General features: G+C 42.5%; 1 protein-coding gene across 3 annotated transcripts in view; it reads left to right on the top strand.

Annotated features, from left to right (window-relative positions):
* Positions 1–19,321, top strand: part of pdgfc (platelet derived growth factor c) — a 44,324-nt gene extending 25,003 nt beyond the window's left edge. Inside the window, exons 2-7 of one of the 3 annotated variants that reach the window (XM_034598588.1) lie at positions 2,558–2,750; positions 8,689–8,869; positions 17,131–17,338; positions 17,453–17,673; positions 18,260–18,455; positions 18,489–19,321. In XM_034598588.1, coding sequence (XP_034454479.1) covers positions 2,558–2,750; positions 8,689–8,869; positions 17,131–17,338; positions 17,453–17,673; positions 18,260–18,373 — 917 coding nt within the window. In that variant the 3' untranslated portion in view covers positions 18,374–18,455; positions 18,489–19,321. Of the gene's footprint in view, positions 1–2,557; positions 2,751–8,688; positions 8,870–17,130; positions 17,339–17,452; positions 17,674–18,259 lie in introns of all 3 variants that reach the window. The other 2 variants (XM_034598589.1, XM_034598587.1) reach the window with 2 other exon arrangements.
* The last annotated feature ends 337 nt before the right edge of the window (positions 19,322–19,658 follow it).

The following is a 19,658-nucleotide window of genomic DNA, read 5'->3' as shown; positions in this document are numbered from 1 at the left end:
ATTTATTTGAATAGTATGATGTTGTTGTAAACCCCCCTGAGAAAGTTGTTGTCCCAGACCAGAAATTATTGCTTAAAGTTTTGTTTTTTTTAAGTCCAATGTCTATTTGCTGTCCAAAAGAACCGCATATATTCCAAAAGCGATGATTTGCCAGGAGAAAGTGGCTTTTACTTGGTTTGACAGTTTGTACTCTGGGTCAAACTCTTCACCCAGTTATGAAAGAGCCTGTTCATTGAGAAGTCATGCCTGGGCGTTGTTTTGCTATGCATCTGGCACACTGTCATTCAGTCTGTTCCCACCTGGCTCGCCACCAAACCCAAAATGAAAACATCAAAGTGAATCTGCTACCTTTTTTTGTCTCCTTTCATAAGGTGTCAGTGATGTATTATCTGCTCGCTGTGTTGACAGACAGCGTCAGACAGGATGCCAGGACACAACGTCCAAATGAAATCAAGTTACATTTCCACAAAAGCGTTGTTTATTTATTGAATCAGTGACGAGACAGTGAGTTCCTGTTAACGACAAGAAAATCCAATGATGCTTTGTCAATCTTTGGGAAAGTATTGCTACATGTTATTGAATTATTACTGCGTTAGAAAAGTAAATGGGAACATTTGAAAAAAGTTTACGAGTTTCTTGAGACAAAAACATGTGAAAAAAAATCAATCCTAGATCCATCTGTTAATCTGGATCTTATCCAAAATTTAAATTGATCTTCACTGGGTCATACTCTTCCACACAACCAAATTTCGTGGAAGTCGGTTTGGTAGTTTTTGCGTAATCGTGTAAATAGGCTAGCTAGCTCATTAGCTTGCTGATCAAATCTGACACTGACGTTTTAGCCGTAATGTCTTAAAACAACAAATAATAATATGTTGTTTCAAAAGTTATGAAGAATTACTGAGTTGATTTATTAATGTTATGATCGTAGACTATACGCTGATAGTTGTAATGTGACAAGTGTGAGCTACAGAGGGCAGAACTGTTGATTCTCTAGCGTTTGACTGTCAGTGAAAAACAGACCCAGCTGAAGTTGTCTCACCGGCTCTCGACAGATTTGTTGTCCTTGGGAACCGTCCTGAGAAAATCAGAGCAGCTCTCAGGGAACCGTTATTTGACTTTACACAGGGTGAGAACATAGGAACAAACTTAACCTGCCTGTGTTTTTGTTTCTATTGCAAACAAATAACCTCAGAGTGAATCACACCACTGGGCACGAATTATCCCCCTAATCACATTTATGGCAAAATAAAGAGTAATCAAGCTCAAAATGTGTCTCAAATACAAATTTGTTGATGGAAGTTGCACAGAGGAAACGGTTACTCATCCGTCTAATGCTGTAACAAACTTGCAAGCAGCACACTCCCTCTCCTGAGCATATTAAACCCCCGCTGCTGGTTCCACTGACGGCTAGACATATTGCATTGGTTTGTGTATGCTGAATGATCATCAGTGCGAAAATAAATACAGCTCAAACAAATCGAGGGCAGACGGAGGACGGAATACATTTTCTGTGTAATCTTTGAGAAAGAGACTTCAACACAGCATGTTGATACTAATAACAATGTATTGAGGCAGCATTGATATTAGCATATTGTTGTTCTGCCAATTGCTCTCATGCCAAAACAAATTCGATGAGAGTGTTGACGAGTGCAAGTGCAGATTATGGAACCTTTGGCCTCTGTACTGCATTTCCATGGATTTCTATGGATATTTGTGAATGTGAATAACTAGCGTCCCACCGAGCAAAGTTATGACAACAGTCTATCTGTCGTCATCTACAGATTGAATCGATTAATCAGGAAACGTCTGTCCCAGCTGTCTTTGTGTTGAAAACGGTCAGAAGATCTTCAGGGTGTTGTCATTGCGACGAGCCTCAGGTGGAAGCAGCCGGGCAATTTGTCTCCTGAAGGTGACAGGGCCTGATGGAGCCCCGAGGGACTGACTGACAAGCTTCATCACTGTGATTAACACCCTGCAGTCACTGGTCCCAGTGGGCACTAATGGCATTATGAGAGGAGCCTGGTGAAACCCATCAGGCTATGTTACCTTTGAGCTGGAAGTTTTGGACTCATGACTTCATGATAACAACAACACAGGATTACAACTTTTTATGTTCATATTTCCCATGCCGTCATCTGTCAGCTTTTGTCTGGGCATTCCCACTGCTGAGCTCGACCTCACTGGTGTAAGACTGGTCCTGTCCACCCTTCTTTGAAAGGACACTTCAGTCCTGCCTCTACACACTTTCTGCCTTTCAGCCTCTTGTGTTTATTATTCAAAGCAAAGCCCTGAGTGTGAGTCAGCCTCAGATCCAGGTTTCCTTTCATGGCGAACCATTGGGCCAACGACTCATAGCATGTCATCCAAGCAGTTATCATGCAGTCAGTTGACATGGAAAAAATAAGATGTTGAAACTTTCACTTTGAGATCTTTGTAGAGCAGGTTGTACCTAATCAACAGATTAAGAAGTGCTTATTGATAACTCCTGTGCAAACCCAATGACCAAATCATTTCAGTCCCTTGCTTGACGTGTTGTCGTTGGTCTGTTTTTTAGGAGTGCAAGATTCCCATCAGGAGAAGATCATAACAGTATCTGGAGAGGGAATGGTCCAGAGCCCAGACTTCCCACATAGGTATCCCAGGAATACTGCATTGACCTGGAGACTAGTGGCACCCAGCAACATGAGGATCCAGCTCAACTTTGATGAGAGGTTTGGTCTGGAGGACCCAGAAGACGGCATCTGCAAGTAAGAACAAACACAGATTCTACCTTGACAATAGTATCTCAATAGTGTAAAGTAGTCGGGGACAAGGTTCCTGAATCTTATCACCTGTCAATGTGGACAGAAAACCCAAACATACTGACTTATGGCTGTAGATTGTTTTTTGATTGGCACCATGGCATTCAACAGAGGAAATATTATGAACTATTATCATATAATCACATTATTTAGTCAAATGTCCTAGTCTTCTAAGTTTGCTGGTTTTCTAGATCAATGTCATCTGGGCTGAAGGGTTAACACGCTCCAAAGCTTTACACATTTAATTTTGAAAGATGATAAGAGTAGTTTTTTACTATATTTAAGAAGAAATCTATGATTTCAAGAAGAAACTTCCTCCGAATACCTGCGGTTCTTTCGTAGGAATAGACACAATATGTTGCAGTTTTTTCAAATTCTTGATGTTAATGAGAATATGGTGTGTCAAACGATTATGTATTTCGTTAATTCTGAATCCTATACTAAAGTATAACTAAGTATAACTCAAAATTCATTTAGATGCAGGCGACAGGATCGTCTTCTGATATTCCCCCAGTAAAATGACATGTACCTAAAAAAAAAAAATATTATGACTTTATTCCTGTAGTATTATGATTTTATTCTCATAATATTACATCTTTATTCTCATAATATTACCCCTTTACTCTCGAAATACTAAGATCTTATTCTGGAAATCTCTGACTTATGGCCCTTGTAAGTGGCCATAATACTCAATGAATGATAACGTCCTCCAGCAGTTAGAAGTAGTTTCCTCTGTTTGCTAGTTGAGCTCTCAATCAGATGTGGCCTTCCCCAGGTGGCATGTTGGATACATATCTGTCAGAGGTAAAGTCGTGTCCTGTCTGCGTTGTGGCCCATCTTTAAAGATTTAGAGTCAGAGTGTGGCCATTTGTGAAATTGCCTTTGGTCTGACGTGGCAGCTCGTGAATATTGAGAACCCAGCAGCAGAGTGATTTGTTTCACCCAGGACACCATGATGACATAGTCGAGACCGACATCTTTTACTTGATGTAGTCAATATTTTGAGCTGCACACGTGATTATTCGAAAAGATGTGGGTCACCCCCTGACTGACAGCACATACACACAAACACACACATGCACACACATATGCATTCATCTTCTTCTTTACTGAGGGGCTCACTTTCAATTACTGTCTGGGTTTGCCTCTGTTTCCGTTCAATTTAAAAGGGAATTCCGAGCCCCCGACAATCGATCTACGCTCTGTGCATTATGCTCAGTGCTCTGCTGTCAGTATATCACAACTGACTGGTTAAAGCATGGAGAGGAGCCCGACCAGGGGAAGGTGGAGGAGCTCTGGGGGGAGGGTGACCTCAAAAGTCATTCCTGGAGAGCCCCCTAATGGATGGAGAGGTGAATAACAGCAGCAGTTCTCTACAGGGCTGCTTGGGATGATGGACGTACTAGCACTGCATGTATCTTTTGAGAAGTTAACCGAGCGTGGAGAATTGGAGGAATATGTGGCCATGAATCAGTAATCCTCTGTTCCAGCGTCAGCTCTTGTGCATTTAATTACCCTGATCAGTGAACTGTTAGAGATCCTGACTCTGATTCTGCTCTGTCAGAGATTGATGATTCCGTCGGCTAAAGTGCTGTAATGTGCTGCCATCAGAGATTCATGCCTCTGTTCCACATTATACTTTCCATATCATGTCTGCGTTGGTTTTTGTCAGTAAAACTGAGGATCAGGAGTGCAGGTAATTCGAGCCCTCGAGCACACCTCTGAGGTGGGCCGGGTTCCTGTTGACGAATGCACTCGCTGTCAAAAACCCTGTGAGGGAAAGTTCCACCGTGGGGCAGGGTGCAGATTGACAACTTTTGTGCCGTCCTGCCTTCACAAGACGGCACTAGTCGGCGTCCTCGGGGGGGAGAAGAGCGAGAGACAATTACAACATCCTTTTCCAGGGTCATGCAAGTCATCGCCGTGTGTCTGCCGCCCCGACTCCCGCATATTTCATTCTGTTCGCCACCCCCCACAGAGGCCCAGTCGGTTTTTGATCAGATCTCAAGATCCAAACTCTTGGCAGGGCCAGCAGACAAATGAGTGCAGCATGCAGTCACAAGCAGAAACAGACACACGTTCACAAGTTTACCCAGTTGTCTTCCACTTCTCCCTGCATGTCCCACATACACACACACACACACGCTCTTGTGCATAAGCCTTTGGCCTCGTCTGCAAATCCCCTCCATATTTTATGTCTGTTTAAAAGTTTAATCACAGAATTTCTTTCATTCCAGTGGGGTTACACCAAAAGGCAATTCAAACACAGTGCTATTGAAAGGCTCCTGTAACCTTGTTTCAAAGCACAATGTGACGCAAATAAACAAGGCTGTAATCTGCTGTCCGGTGATTCACAGCAATGGCTGATGATAAAGCACAACAACAGCGCTGGGAAGTGTTTCGGCTCCGGTAGTGAGCCTGGAGCGAAGGAGTCTTTGCAAAGATGAGAGGGAGGCTGTGTAGTTGAGATGCTCATCTTTTATTCTGTTTGTCTGTGGCACGATGAAAAGCATTCTTACCAAATCCACTGGCGGAGAGGCATATTGGAGAGGGATTGGTCTTGCTGCTGTTGGCATGGCAGCAGAGTCGTGCTTGACGGCTCGGCTCCCAGATAGGGCTGTTCTCAGAAAAGGCATTTCTGCTCTCTGTCTGAAAGGAGAGGACAAAAAAAAAAACTGTGTTTGTGCTGCTAATCTGCATCATCTCCACGGTAGATATTGCATCTATTAATAATGTACAAGGAGAAAAGTATGCAGGAGAAGGCTTTGTGAATATTAAAACACAGATTCCTTGCATCGTGCAGGAAGAGGATTCTTTCTGGTAGCTCCAATATATAAGATTCCTTTGTCGGTGTGATCGTGTTCGTTCTGTCTGTTCCTACAGTTTGGTATGTGTGTCAATGCATTTGTAAATCAGAGAAACCGCTGTTCGACACGGTGATTCTGAACACATGGCGACGTGTAATGATCAGGGTGCCGTGCATTATTGATGAGCCATCTGTCAAAGCTCTGGAGCCGTCTCACAGAGGAAAGTTTCTCTCAGCATTGACCCCCCCCCCCCCCTCCATCCAAAGAGCAGAAGGAAGCTAAACGGATATTTTATCCTTTTCCAAAAAACATTTCATGCCAAGTGTAGTTTGGGTTTCATATAAATGAATGTTTCACTCGTCATGACATTTCTTCATTTCGACTGTGAATACAGGGTTTTGCAAAAGGAACAGTTTGAGTCTTACTCTCCCCAATAAGTTTGTTTGTGCAGATTACAAACTTCCTGTGTAACCTTCCAAATCAAAAAGGCAGCGGCGTCGTAAATCTATGGACCCCCGTGCCCCTCCCCTTCAGTTTATTTAACATCAGAGAAAATCCATTTTTAGTCTTGCTCATGTCCCCCCATGTTGTTTTATTGAAACCAGCTTGAACTGAATCTGTCAAGCCTGTGCAAAATGTAAACAATGTCCTTGAAATCCAAATATCCGAATTGGCAGCACTGAATGAGAGGTTAGCGTGCCTGTTGACGCAAATGGCAAAGTGATTAATCCCAGACTGTGAAGAGTCAGTGAAACAAGGCTGTATTGAACGCAGCGCAGCCACACACACACAGACACACACACACACAGACACAGGTATAAATAATAAAGGCTGAACTCCTGAACTGCGTGTCTTAAGTGCTGAGGTTGGTCAATGTTAGCCTTGGCACTCCAAAGGTTCTGGAGCGCGGCCATGTGCTTCTGCACCTCATAATGTTTGCTGGTATTATGGGTTGGCAGGGTGGCCGGTGGAGAGAGAGAGAGACTGTCATGTATAGTAAATATAGGTTCGTGAAGTTTTGATCCACACAACAAGCAAAATGGTGCCTTTGTTTCTATTGTTATCAAATAAAATGTCACCATTTTGTCGGGTGAAATTCATGGCCTTGAGTGTCATGAATTGAGTGTCTCGTTTTTTCTCAGCCAGGGACCCCATACAAGATAGAAATATAGCAGGGACCCTCATGTCCCTTGAGATAATTTGACATAACCTATGTCTACTCAGATGTGTGAAAGAACATCCTAAGAGAAATGTCTTGGAAAGATGTTAGACATGTATTAAAAATGCGTCAACACAGAATAAACATGTATCATGATAAGTTTCTGGATGAATAACCGAAAACTCCTCAAAAATCCCAGAACCAAATGTTATTACCAAGGAGGTTATGTTTTCACCCCTGTCCGTTTGTTTTTTGGTTTGTTTGTAAGCATGATTACGTAAAAACAGGTAAAACCAATTATTTCTTCTTTATTTGACTTTGTGAGATTTTATGACATTTTCACTGATTTCTCAGAGAATAATTCGTGGATCTTGATTAAAAGAATCAGGCATGTTTGTGTCTGCAATTTGGATTCTGAAGCTTGATTGAATTTAAGCAGACTGTTGGGCCTTGGAGGAGATAAGTGCTCCACTGAGTGTCATCCTAGTTTGAAAAAATTGGATTTCTTCAGATTCAATGTGCGGCTTTCAGCTGCCAACAGCTTCTGCAACTTTCCGCAATTGTTGTTTGTTTGTCAGAAAAAAATGATGTACAATTTAAAGTGTGTTGCAGTTCAATTACATGGATCATTTCTGTGGTTGTTGACAGTGAGTGGAGATGCAATTCTGAACATTCAATATGATCGAGTCAAGAAATGAAAGCAAAGCTGTTTGCAGTCCATTTTTCTTTTTCCCGTTTTTCATTCCCATCGATATCCAAGCCTCAAACGCTGTCGAGCACACAACAACGTTCATGCAAATTTGATCATTTGCAAAATGAGTGTTTCAAACAATTTGTTTTGGGGTCCAAGAAAAGAGACACAGAGTTTTCCCACAGTCAACACACAGCAGAATAGAAAAGCGGAATGTTGATTTAATTGAGACCATATTTCAATGACACCACGTAGTGTCTGTGTAACAGGCCTGTCAGAAGGCTGCATCAGCGAACATTAACCACCAAACAGTGAGAACAGCTGCGTCTGCTGCACCGCCAACCAACCAACCTGAGATTTGTCCTCGTCTAATTCAGCCTGTAAATAACAGACACATCTGTCATCGCGGAGACATTTTTCTTCTTCTTTAATGAGGGCAAACCCCTTTATTTCCCTGGGCAGCGTTATTTGTATTTACAGTATCACCATCAATAGCTGAGGAGACAGCGCCATGGCAAACATTAAAGGTGCTGACAGACTTGACAAGCAAATACGTAATTAAAACAGCAACTGGCAGGCGAGTGAAAGTGCAAACACAGTGTGTCATAGTTGGAAGCTGGATTACTTGAATAAGGATAATTTCATGATAATTAACAGTCTCGGACCCAGGGCCCAGTAACGAGTGATGTCATGAGCTGCTTTCAGACACCGCACACTGAGCTTTCGATGTTTTCCTGATGTTTTCCGGAGCAACTTGTTGCCAGCCCCCTGTAAAATATCCAGAGAATGTTCGAGTCAACACACGTGAGAATACTGGAGGAAAATGTCTGGACAATTCACAGCGAGGATCATACTTCAGGATGAAAAAGAGGTGCCATACACGTAGAAGACGCAAACAAAGATGTCAACATGGAACAATGAGATTCAAGAGATTTTGGCGATAGGGGCTGATGCCTGGTGGTAACATGGTTTCTTGTGCTGTAAACAAAAACACATGACTTCTGCACTGGAATTTATTCGTCATGTTCTACCTCCTGCATCTCCTAACCAGGCGCCGCCCTTTGTGTGAATATTGAGGCGATTTGCTGTTGTTGTGAACGCATCTGACCCGGTCAATCTCCTGCTGTGTTCTTCATAAGTGAAAAGCTATTCCGTCATGTCTGAAAACAGCTTTAGAAACCTAAACTAATCTCCTCCCGCACTTTTTTCTTTGTGTAACCCTGCCAGGTACGACTTTGTGGAGATCGAGGATCTGACTGAGAAGACCATCCTGGGTCACTGGTGCGGGTCACAGTCAGTACCAGCCAGTCAGACATCCAAGGGCAGCCAGGTCAGGATTCGCTTCATCTCTGACGAGTACTTTCCCTCTGAGCCGGGATTCTGCATTCGCTTCTCCCTCCAGCCTGTGGTAAGCACATTATCAACGGTCAGGAATTGAAAAAATGTGCACCGAGAGTAGTCGTAGCATTAAATTTCTCTGCTTCTGTCTCGAACCTCGGGGAGTTCACATGGGAGTAAGCGATGCCTCCCCACGCAAGCACAATTAGAATAATTTGCTTGTTGCATAACACGGTTTCTTAATTTGCAACGATCCGTTTCTGCCTTAGTGTTCCCGAGGTTCTGAGCATCGTTGGGGAGAAATTATGTTTAAGCACTTTGGAACATCTGGCACATGCACTGCCATTTATTTTGGTTATGAACATATACAGAAGCTGGGACATCAAAATCACCATTATCTCTGCAATGTGCTGAGTAAGATTACATGTTCCCAGTCGCCACAATAAAGGGGAAACCTAACTAAGCAATACCTGGGTTTTCCTTCAAGAAGTAAAAAAGGGATTTTCTATAAAGGACCCTGGGTTAATCCAAACAGACATATCAAAAATACATTTGCTTACATGCTGCCTCTTTGAGTTTCAGATTACAGCTTGTGTGTGTATGGTTTCAAACTCTGTAATTTTCACATTTCCTGGGACTAGTATGGTCTCTACTCTAAAATAACTGTTGTGCTCTCCATTACCGCTCTATATAAAGCCATATACCCTCTGAACCCGTGCTGCATCTGCAGATCCAGTCAGATAATTGTGACAGACGAGGTGTCTCGGTGTCACCGGTGTCACTGGTGATGTTCCTTGATACCGAAATGGAAGAAAATAAGTAGTTTCACGTTCACAAAGAGGTTCTCTGACCCCGAGGGGGATTCACTCATGCCCCCTGAAATGAAAGTAGGAATTAAGAGATAAAAGTGCTTTTGCTGTCGGGCTGCTGTTCATCTGTTTCATTCCTTTTGCCAAAAGGTAATACCTTTCTTTATGTGTTTTTACAGTACACCCCCCCCCCCCCCCCGACAAAGATACCCCTGATACTTTACTTTATACTTTCTGTTGAAATTTATACCAGACAACATAACATAACATAACCCGTCTTTCTCTCGGCCGTTTCCTGTTATTTCTCCCTTTTCCCTGTAATAGAGAATATAATCACTAGTTTTCTTTTTGGTTTCCGTTCGTCTTTTACACTTTTGGCAGATATTTACCCAATAAAACTTAAAGAGTGTGTGTAGAGCATCAGCCAAAACCCATTCAGTACATCACTGGCTTTCATTGAAGAGCACATGACCCAAGTCACAAGGTTCGTGTCACAAGTGGGATCACGGACAGGAGTTCGATATCAATGGAATCAAACTACAGTAGTAAGAAACTTTATCAGAGCTTTTTGGAAGTTACTTACAAAAACTACAAGAAGCTCTTGCCAGTGTTTCAGATTGTAAACCGGTTTATGGAGCGTTTTGTTCTCTTGACACTACGACTCACATTCACACATGAATTGATAAAGCGCCTCTATACTTGGCTTTTTAGTCGGACGATAGTTTGACTCAGACTGAGATTCTGCTTCTTCTCACATCACATGTCCTCTTGTTGGGATGAAGGCAGTGTTTTATTTGACTCTGCCCTAACCAGCCAGTCACGAAGGACGGATCTGTCCGATTGACGTAATTTGCCTTTCACAACAACAGCCTTTTGGACTAAGTCTACTATTAAGTGCATTAGAGTTCATTGAACTTCCTCCTTATGGTATCTTGTGCATCACAGTCGATCATATCCATGCTAGTTTTTTGTTGCCAATCTTCTGTAAGATAACTCTGTCGCAGGATGATTGGTCAATTGCTTCTCAGACCAAGGCAAACGCATCGATGAGTTAATTGGCTTCAGCTCAGCACGTTGAATTTAAGAGAATAGTGTGATTATTACCTTTCAGAGCAGCCACTGCTTCTGACATAGGTTTCTACAACCACTACATATATCTGAGACTAAAGTCTTCTTGTGTCTTCCTCCCACTCCATCACATTCTTTCTGTCTTCAGACCACACACACACTCTCACAGAATCCCTTTGTCCTTTTTCTCCCCTCACTGACAAAAGCCCAGAGATAAACTGAAGAGACAACTGCCATGTTTTAACCTGCCATGTTTTAGTTCTGTTCACTTGCTTTAAGTAAACAGCTCTACTCCTCATTAATCCCTAATGGCCCGCAGCACTGTGAAATCTGACAAGCACAACTAGGCAACTGAGGTCACGGGTAGTGATTTGTCTTCTCCCTGCAACGTTTTCCTTTCTCTCTGCTTCTGTTCTGAAGCTTTTTCTCTTCTTTTATTCATCATTAGTGAAGTATTTCTTCACCCCCGCAAATTGTTGATAGCAGTGCTACCTCACACAGGCTTCACTGAGCATGATGAAAAACACACCAGGTCGAAAATCGAAAAGATGAATTTCACAAAATAAATGTGTCTCAATGGTGAAAGTTCAACCATGTACATGTACTCCCACTGCGATGGAGTGAATTCATGTGGAGTTACTGTAAATAGCAGCGTGCATACAGCTGAATTATGACTCACGTACGCTTTGGAAGCTTCAACGGAAATGCTACTCGTTCATTTTGAAAGGGGTGACGTCATTTGTCATCTAACTGCTTTGTGGATTCGTTGCTCCCGAGTTGTGAGGAGACTGTTGTCATTGTTGTGATTGAGAGACCCCTAGTGGCCAAAGAAGTTGTGCGTTAAAATGAACCGTTAAATAATGCAGATCTTCTCTAATGCATTGTGATGAGGCAGAGTTATCCTATCTCTGGAAAGTTTAATTGTTGCACATGCTTTTATCAGAACAGAAACATTTCATAAAAATCTGAAATGATACAAAGGTAGAAGATGTTTGTGAGATTTAAAAAATCTAATTGATCAGTTTACACCAGATGTGAAAGTACATTTTCTCTGGTGTTCTAATGTCGACCTGTAACAGTTTGATGGAGCAAGTTCATATTCCCACTCTAGAAGGTGCGGAAACCGTGAGGGGGGGGGGGGGGGGGGGGAAGCTTTGGCCTCTGCACGTTCCCTTTGAACCTTCCTCTGACAGAGGAGGAGCAGGCTGGAACAGCAGCACTCTGTTTCCTCTGTGGTCAACCAGCAGCTACTGAACCCCGTGCCACGAAGGGGCCAGCACTTTAGTTTATATTTAAACAAGCAATAATTCCTCCCCACCACTTCCATGCGATGGAAGAGGGGGGAAAAAAATAAGACCCGCTCTGTAATTCACAGGAAGAGACTTCAGGGGAAAGCAAAAAGGGCCGAGGCAAAGAGGTTGTTAAAACATAGAAGAGAAGGAGTCTGTTGAGCGGAGCGTGAGGGGTGTTGAGTGGCGGGCGTTGGTGGTTAAAGGAGCAAACAAGACATACATCATTGTCTCTGTGAGGTCCAGAATTAAACTGCACCGCTCGCCACCATGATCACTCCATCGCCTCTGTTTGTTTTAATGGACTGAAGAGAGTTTTACACTCTCAGGATGTAAATAACTTCTGTTGCGTTTCCCTGAATAACAGCACACAGCTGAACTCTACAGAGATATAGGGCAGATTCTGCAAATTCTAGCTAAAGCAAACGTTAATGACCGGCAATGCAATGCAGGAGTTTCACTGCTGGCATGATGAAACCGAGGGCTGTTATTATACCAACCTCAATTGCAGCGTGTGGCGTATAGTGAGAGAAAAAAATACTTTTTTCACGCACAACAGACCTTGCTGCTTACTCAGAGCTTTCTCGTGCAAGGAAGCGGTTTGCAGCTTCATGCGAAAGAGAAGATATTGTTTTCCAGAGCTCTCCCAAGATGCTATTTCCGAATTGTCATCTCAACATAGTTAGCTGAACCTGTCATTTTAGGGAGCAGAAATAAGATCATGCGGTTGCGTTTTATGAGAACAAAGAGAGTTGGAAATGAGGTAATCACAGCTCGGGAACAAGGTTATTTCTCGGGGGGGACAGGGGGCTCGGAGGGGTCGGCGGTGATAAGTGGTACGTGACACGTTGACTCCGTCTCGGGTCGTGAAGGAAAAAGGAAGTTTCAAGAGCAAGTGGTCTTTCAAAACACATTTGAACCCAGGTGTTACATGACTATAATCCATAAACCCTGCCTCCTCCATGTTGGCAGATGGGATATTTAGGTAGTTCTTAGACCTCTTACATACAAAAAGGCCAATTTAATGTGGCAGTGTCGACCTCAGTCCTTGCAACACCGCCACCACACAGTTGCTTGAAGGAGACATTCAGGATTCGGGACATTCTTTCCCCTGTGAAATCCATAAACTGAGCTTTTGAGTTAAAGAAAATAAGCAGCTTTGCTTATGCTATTGAGCCTTTGTTTTTATACTGTAAGACGCCCAGACCCGGACTGACCCGGGGGCTCAGTGGGCAAAGGTAAATCTGTAATCTGTACATTTTATGCTGTGTCTAATCAGCATTAGCTTTTGAGTTTATTCCAATCCTTTCCTTGGGAGTGGTTCCACTCTGTCTTTCAAACCTTTCCGTCTCTACATTCCTGAAATGTTCTGACTAAGACCGAACTATTTAACAATCTGAGGACGTGGGCAAAAGTGCATCGTGCAAATGTGTTAGGGTTGTATCCAAATCAACTTCTGTTCATTTTATAGTTCGAAAAAGTTTTGTGCATCGGGTGCATGGCTCAAACTGGTTCCAGGCTCATAAATAAACATATGTGTGATTTATGCAATAAACCAATCAGAGTGCCATCTCCCATTCCCTTTAAAAGCCCACTGCTGTTTCACCTAGGCGGATTGCTATAAGGTGAAAGAAAGCTTTCACTTGGTGCATGAGCATCGTGTGTTTGTAACTTGCTTATTGTGCATTGTGTTACTATTGTGATAATGCACTATTAAAATAACAGTGAAATGCATCAGTGACTTTAGACCAGGTTTTTGGTGCAAAAAGAGAAATCACTTTCCACTGCCTCGCGATAGTAATGCACTTGCAATGTGGCCACATTTCGCTTTAAGACCAACACACCCACTGGCACTGAGATGGGCACAAGTGCATTTGATATTTAAGCAATGTCAGCTGAGAAAAATAAAACTCAGTCGTTCAGTCTGAAACTAGACATTTTTGCGTTGACACTTTGATTGGCCTCTTGAGCGTTAGTTATAGTGATTAGAAACAGCTTTACAATGCTCACTATTGAAAATTCCAGGATCATCAATCTATCATCATCTTTACAATAAATCACTCGTGGAGCTTTGCTGAGCTCGGCCTGAAAGCCACTGTGAAGCCTCCCTCGTTGTGTTCCTTGACAATGTCATTAAATCTTTATGTGTCGATCTTCACACACAGCTCTAAAGTCATGCCAGTTAAAGTTGGTGGTCCGTTACAGAACTCACTTCCTGGATTCCTTAAACAGGAGCTCTCACATTCTGCTTACAGCTTCATTCACACCATCTTGATGCGTCTCTGAAGGATTGCTCGGCTTCCCCATCTGGGGCCGAGCGAGCGGTTCGCTGCTAATTGGGGGTGTGCGGCGCCGTCAACATTCACAAGCTGTTAATTGCTCCTGCTCGGAGAAAGAGGACTTTTCACTCCACTCTCACGTGTTCCTCTCGGCTGCTTTATGACCGGCCCTTTCTCGATGAAATATTTCTTTGACATTTGTGGCTGTTTATCTCAGTCGGTGCCAAATAAACCAAAGAAGTGCTCAGTGGTTATGAAGGCAGCCTCATTAGACAGGAGTCAAATCTGTGGCGTGAACACAGCTGTGCATCAGCTGTATTTCTGCAGCCTGTGGTGTTGCCATGTTAAAACCACTGGCAGCTCATTTCGAGTGTTTTACATGGATTCATGCTGTTGGTAAATCTTGGGGGTGTCTCCTGTGTTATACTTATTATTCAATGTGAAAATGTAACTATAAATGGTATTCTCTAATCTACGATCATTGTGAAAGCTTATGGATATGGACAAAAGAGGCATAACCAAGCAGTTCCACCAGAAATCGTAGGGGGCACTGTTGCTAGTATTTCAAACAAGACGGGATGCGAGGAAGAAATTTCAACAATGGCGGTGCGTTATGAGGAGAGTTATTTCTCCTGAGCATAGGGACAAACTCTTTCGTAAAGGTACATTATCACATGTTCTTAGAAACTCTCAACTCTGCGATGCTCTCTAGCCAATATATTGCTTAACAACCATTAAAGGACGCATCAAATTGTGCTGGTAGTGAAAGTTATGTCTATTGAAACAGAAATATCATTTTTTTTATACATAAAGGCAACATAAAGGAGCCTTAGCGGTGTCTATATGTCCATCTCATATGTTTTGAAATCTGTACTCTTGTAAAAACAAAAAATACACTTATGTCTCAATGGACATGTTTTGCCCAAGTGGTTTCAAAAGTGCTATGAACGCTACTATTTTTAGCATTTGGTAAAAACTATTCAAGAAGGATCTTACCACCAATCCTTGCTATGTCAGTGCCATGGCATCTACTGAAAGGAAAACTTTTCCTCCTCTAACCCCCCAGTCCTCACTGGATTCCTTTTGAATTCTCTCCTATAAGTCATCGAAGGGAAGACACAGTTTCTTGGAATCGTTTTGTTTTTCTTTTAAAAAATATCTCTGCCTCCCCAACAACTCCTTCAAGGCTCAGCTCCCAGCAGCCGATGTTTTAAATGTTCCACAAGCTGCATTTTTTTTTTTTTTGTAAGTGTCACAATGCGGCCTTCTACCTGTCAGTCACGAGAGATTAGACAGACCGGCAGGCTGACATGTTGTACAAACGCAGCGTCGCAGGACTGAAAGGTTTAACAGATTAGCCTCTTCTCTTGTGGGAAGAACAACACCTGGGGTATCAATCTTCTTTGTGACTGAAACGCTGCAGCCTGGAGGCTTTGGAAATTCTGAGACAAATAACACTGCTGCCTGTAGCTAGGGGGACAAATGCTGTTATGCAAAGACGGGAGAGGAGCCGACGTAGACGTGATCACGTTTGACAAGTTAAAGAAATATATTAATTCACCCGTCCTCTCTACTTCAGTGCATGGAGCCAGTTCACGTAGTCAGAAACTGAGCTGTGACATTTAAAGCATCATTATGCAACTTTTTTATTTTAAAATAGCAGCTTCAAAATGAGATTGACGGTGCACTGACTTTGAATAAGGAGAATGGTGCAGCTTTCATTCCCACTGCTTACCCTGAACGTCTGTTCTTGCTCTACGTGTAACTTTGGTGACTGGGTGCGATCTCCTGCAAGAAGTTTGCAACTGACTGATAGTTGCAGGTTAAAGTGGCAGAATCAGAATCAGACAAGAAATATCAAACATTCTTGATAATTATTGGGGCGCCACGAGATTATTCTAAGGGCAGTTTGGCTCAATAACCCCTTTATTTGTTGTATCCTCCCTTCAAGAGCAGTACTTGCGGATTTCATGTTCAGATTTTGCAATGCTTCACTCTTGCACTCACAGGGCTCCTGCTTGTGCTCCAACTGTGCGCTTGTACTCAGATATTTTGTCGCCAGGACAGATTTTTTTCTCCTGCGCTTGTTTTTTTGTGTGCAACAAGTCTTTCAAAGTTCCCCGGCCAACAGAAAACCAAGTGTAATGTTGGAAAGATAAATTGTACCACCTTGGTCCGTGAATAAAGATAAAAGAAAAAGACATAATTAATCACCATGTGTGGCTGCTGTAGTTAAGTAAAAGTTAATATTTTATTAAGAGTGGATGCTTCTTCTTCTTCAGCTCTCAGAACCAAGTGGTAAAGTGTTTATGCCACCCACTGAATACTGTGGGAAGGATTTGGGGAAAAAACACCAGTCTGTCTGGGATCTTCAGGAGCTCCAGTCACACATTACCAGCTCTAACACGTAGAGTTTAAATTGGGTCCCAGTTGGCCTGCATGGGCCGTCATGGTTTCTGTTTAACTCAGCTCACATCCAAACCACTGTAGCATTAAATGAGCCTGAACCCAATTTAAACCTTGTTTTTTTATCGTGACATAAACTGCAGTCAAACTTTCCTTCTTTACAGTTTTTTTCCTTTCACACCGGAGACATTAAACACATCTTGTCACTGTTGACAAAGTCGTTCCATCCGAGTAATTTTCCGGTTTTAGTATTAACAGTAAGTTAGACACAGGTAGTGCAGCCACGGATCCTGAAAAGGGCTTCAGTGTTTCAGATCCCTCCATTTGAGGTAGAAGAAAACACGACCATGTAATTTCCTAATTTTGAAATTTCCCATTCAATCATGCATCTAATACATGTTTTTAGTTGTAACTCAGTATTTAAATTTTTTAATAAATGACTTTTCTGTTCGGTCCCTCTTCATCGTCTGCTTCCCGCAGAGTGCATCAGGTCCTGAGGTCCCTGCAGTTCCCGCTCCGTCCCTGCAGGGCATCGAGGATCTGTCCGAGGCTGTGGCCGGGCTGGGCACCATGGAGGAGGTCATGAAATACCTGGAGCCAGAGCGATGGCAGCTGGACATGGAAGAGTTGTACAAACCCTCGTGGCACGTGCTCGGGAAATCCTTCGTTCATAATAAGAAAGCCAGAGGTAGGGCACTTTTAGTATGGAGGTGTAGTTAGGTACATTTATCTAATATAAGAGAGAGTGTGTGTTTCTTTGGTGATGAAGTGATTTTGACCGCGTCTCCTCTGTGTCTTTGAGGAGGGGCTGATCTCAATCTGTTGCGAGAGGAAGTGCGACTGTACAGCTGCACGCCGCGCAACTTCTCTGTATCCTTGCGTGAGGAGCTGAAGAGGACAGATGCCATTTTCTGGCCCAGCTGCCTCCTGGTGAAGCGCTGTGGTGGAAACTGCGCCTGCTGCTCTCACCGCTGCTACGACTGTCAGTGTGTCCCCACCAGAGTCACGAAGAAATACCACGAGGTAAAACACCAAAGATATCAACAAAATAACTTAAAGCGATTAAATGATACACTTATATATATATAATGGTGTTTGATTACATATCTTATGAAGCATAGAGGAACAAAAATCACTGGGTAGTTTAGAGATAATGCAAAAGCTGTTAAGAAAAGTGTTATTTGCTGTAGTCGTATTTTCCATTTGATTCTGTGCAGTTTCCTTCCCTTTAACCAATATTTCCAACTGTACCACTTCCAACAGACGGATACTCTCTAACTTTTCACTGTAGCAGAAAGTCTCTCAGTCCAAAAGCAAACCCGACACTACACTGCAAACTAATGTAGTAATTGTATTTCTTGACAATTTAGGAGAACACACTTAGCTTCAGATGCCAGATTGTAACACTAGTGACCAGTCAGGTTTGAAAGCTAGAAATCTCAACATCTGTCACTGGTATTAAAACGTAAAAAGGATTTTACAATGTTAGACTTTTCCATTCCACACTTGAAACATAGAAAAAACACAACAGCACGTGGTGACACATGTTGCTGAACCTGCTTTACGTCAACGTCCAGCTACTGATTCACTCATCCTTGTTTTCTGGCAGGTCCTGCTGCTGAAACACCGGAGCGGAGGCCGAGGCATGCAGAAGACCATGACTGATGTGCCCTTGGAGCACCACGAGGAGTGCGCCTGTGTGTGTAACGATGACTGGGACTGACCTCACACACGTGTAATAGCCGCCACTGGAATCACACAGCACGTTTAAAAAATGAACCTCTGCCACTGTCGCGACGCTCTGTGCCTCATCCACTTCCGCTGGGGAGCTCAAAAAAGATTTTCCCTTTATCCTATTGTCCTTTGGCTAATTGGATGGAGCAGAACAAACTGGAATCTAATAAAACTTCTGAATCGATTCGACTGCTGTGGAATACCAATAGAGAGACTAAAATTCACTGGAGCAGATCTGGACTATTACCTATGTGCCCTGAAGACTATTTTCCTCAGCTCCTCTGAGATAAGAGCATTGAGGCATTTTTTTTTTTGCCTCTTCTTCTCGAGGTCTCTTTTAAAGTTCAGCCTGCGTGGGCTGATAGTGTCATGGAAAATGGGAGCTTTCTTTGTTCAAGTACTTTTTTATTTGTATAAGTGAGCCGGCTCCGGCTGCCTGACTCCCTCGGCTTCTCTATTATTACCACCCAGGCAAAGGAAGGTGCTTCTTCACGAGCAGTTTTTCTTGTGTTTCGCCGAAGGTTAAATCTGCAGCCGCAGCCTCCTCAATGAGACTATATCACATGTAAATATTTGCTTTTTCTTTTCTGTACTTTTGTGCCTTTTCTACCAAAGATTGTCAAGGAGAAGGTAAAAGTTGCACAAGCAGAACCAGCTCATTACGGCTCTTCACTCAATCCATCTTAGCAAACTAAAAATCTGCTTTTGTTTGTATTCGATATTTATTTGTTTCATGAAAAGGGAATTTTTCTTTTTTGTCCAAACTGTGTCACTGTGCAGTAGTTATTAGTCATTTTCATCATTAGTCATTTTACATTGTGTCATGGATATGTTTTCATTTTTCTGTACACCAAAGTTATTTATCTCTTTTGCAACAACTGTTTGTGTATTTCATTGTACTGAACAACAAAAATAAATTCTTCCATTTCTAACAGGAGGCGCAGCATCGGGTGTAATGAACAGTAAACAAAAGAGAAGATGATGTTTAACAGCATCAAACTATTGTTATTGTGTTTTCAAATGGTTGCATTGAACTGAGCTCTAAACAAACGTGTGAATCAAACATAGGTTATTAATAATTATGGACGACATAGGATCCCAGAAGTGAAGCCAAAAGCAGCAGTATAAATCATTAACCCTGCCTCATCCATGTTAGTAGATTGGACATGAACCAAACTAAAAAGTCAAAGTACACGTTAAAAACATTTTTCTAAGATATCATTTTTTTCTGGTAGTTCTTTAAAAAGAAAATATTGGTCTCATCCAATCCTACT

The sequence above is a fragment of the Hippoglossus hippoglossus genome, chromosome 10, assembly GCF_009819705.1.
Source record: "Hippoglossus hippoglossus isolate fHipHip1 chromosome 10, fHipHip1.pri, whole genome shotgun sequence".
Taxonomy (NCBI): Eukaryota; Metazoa; Chordata; class Actinopteri; order Pleuronectiformes; family Pleuronectidae; genus Hippoglossus; species Hippoglossus hippoglossus.
The sequence above is the reverse complement of the archived record's forward strand: the minus strand, read 5'-3'. Positions and strand labels throughout refer to the sequence as shown.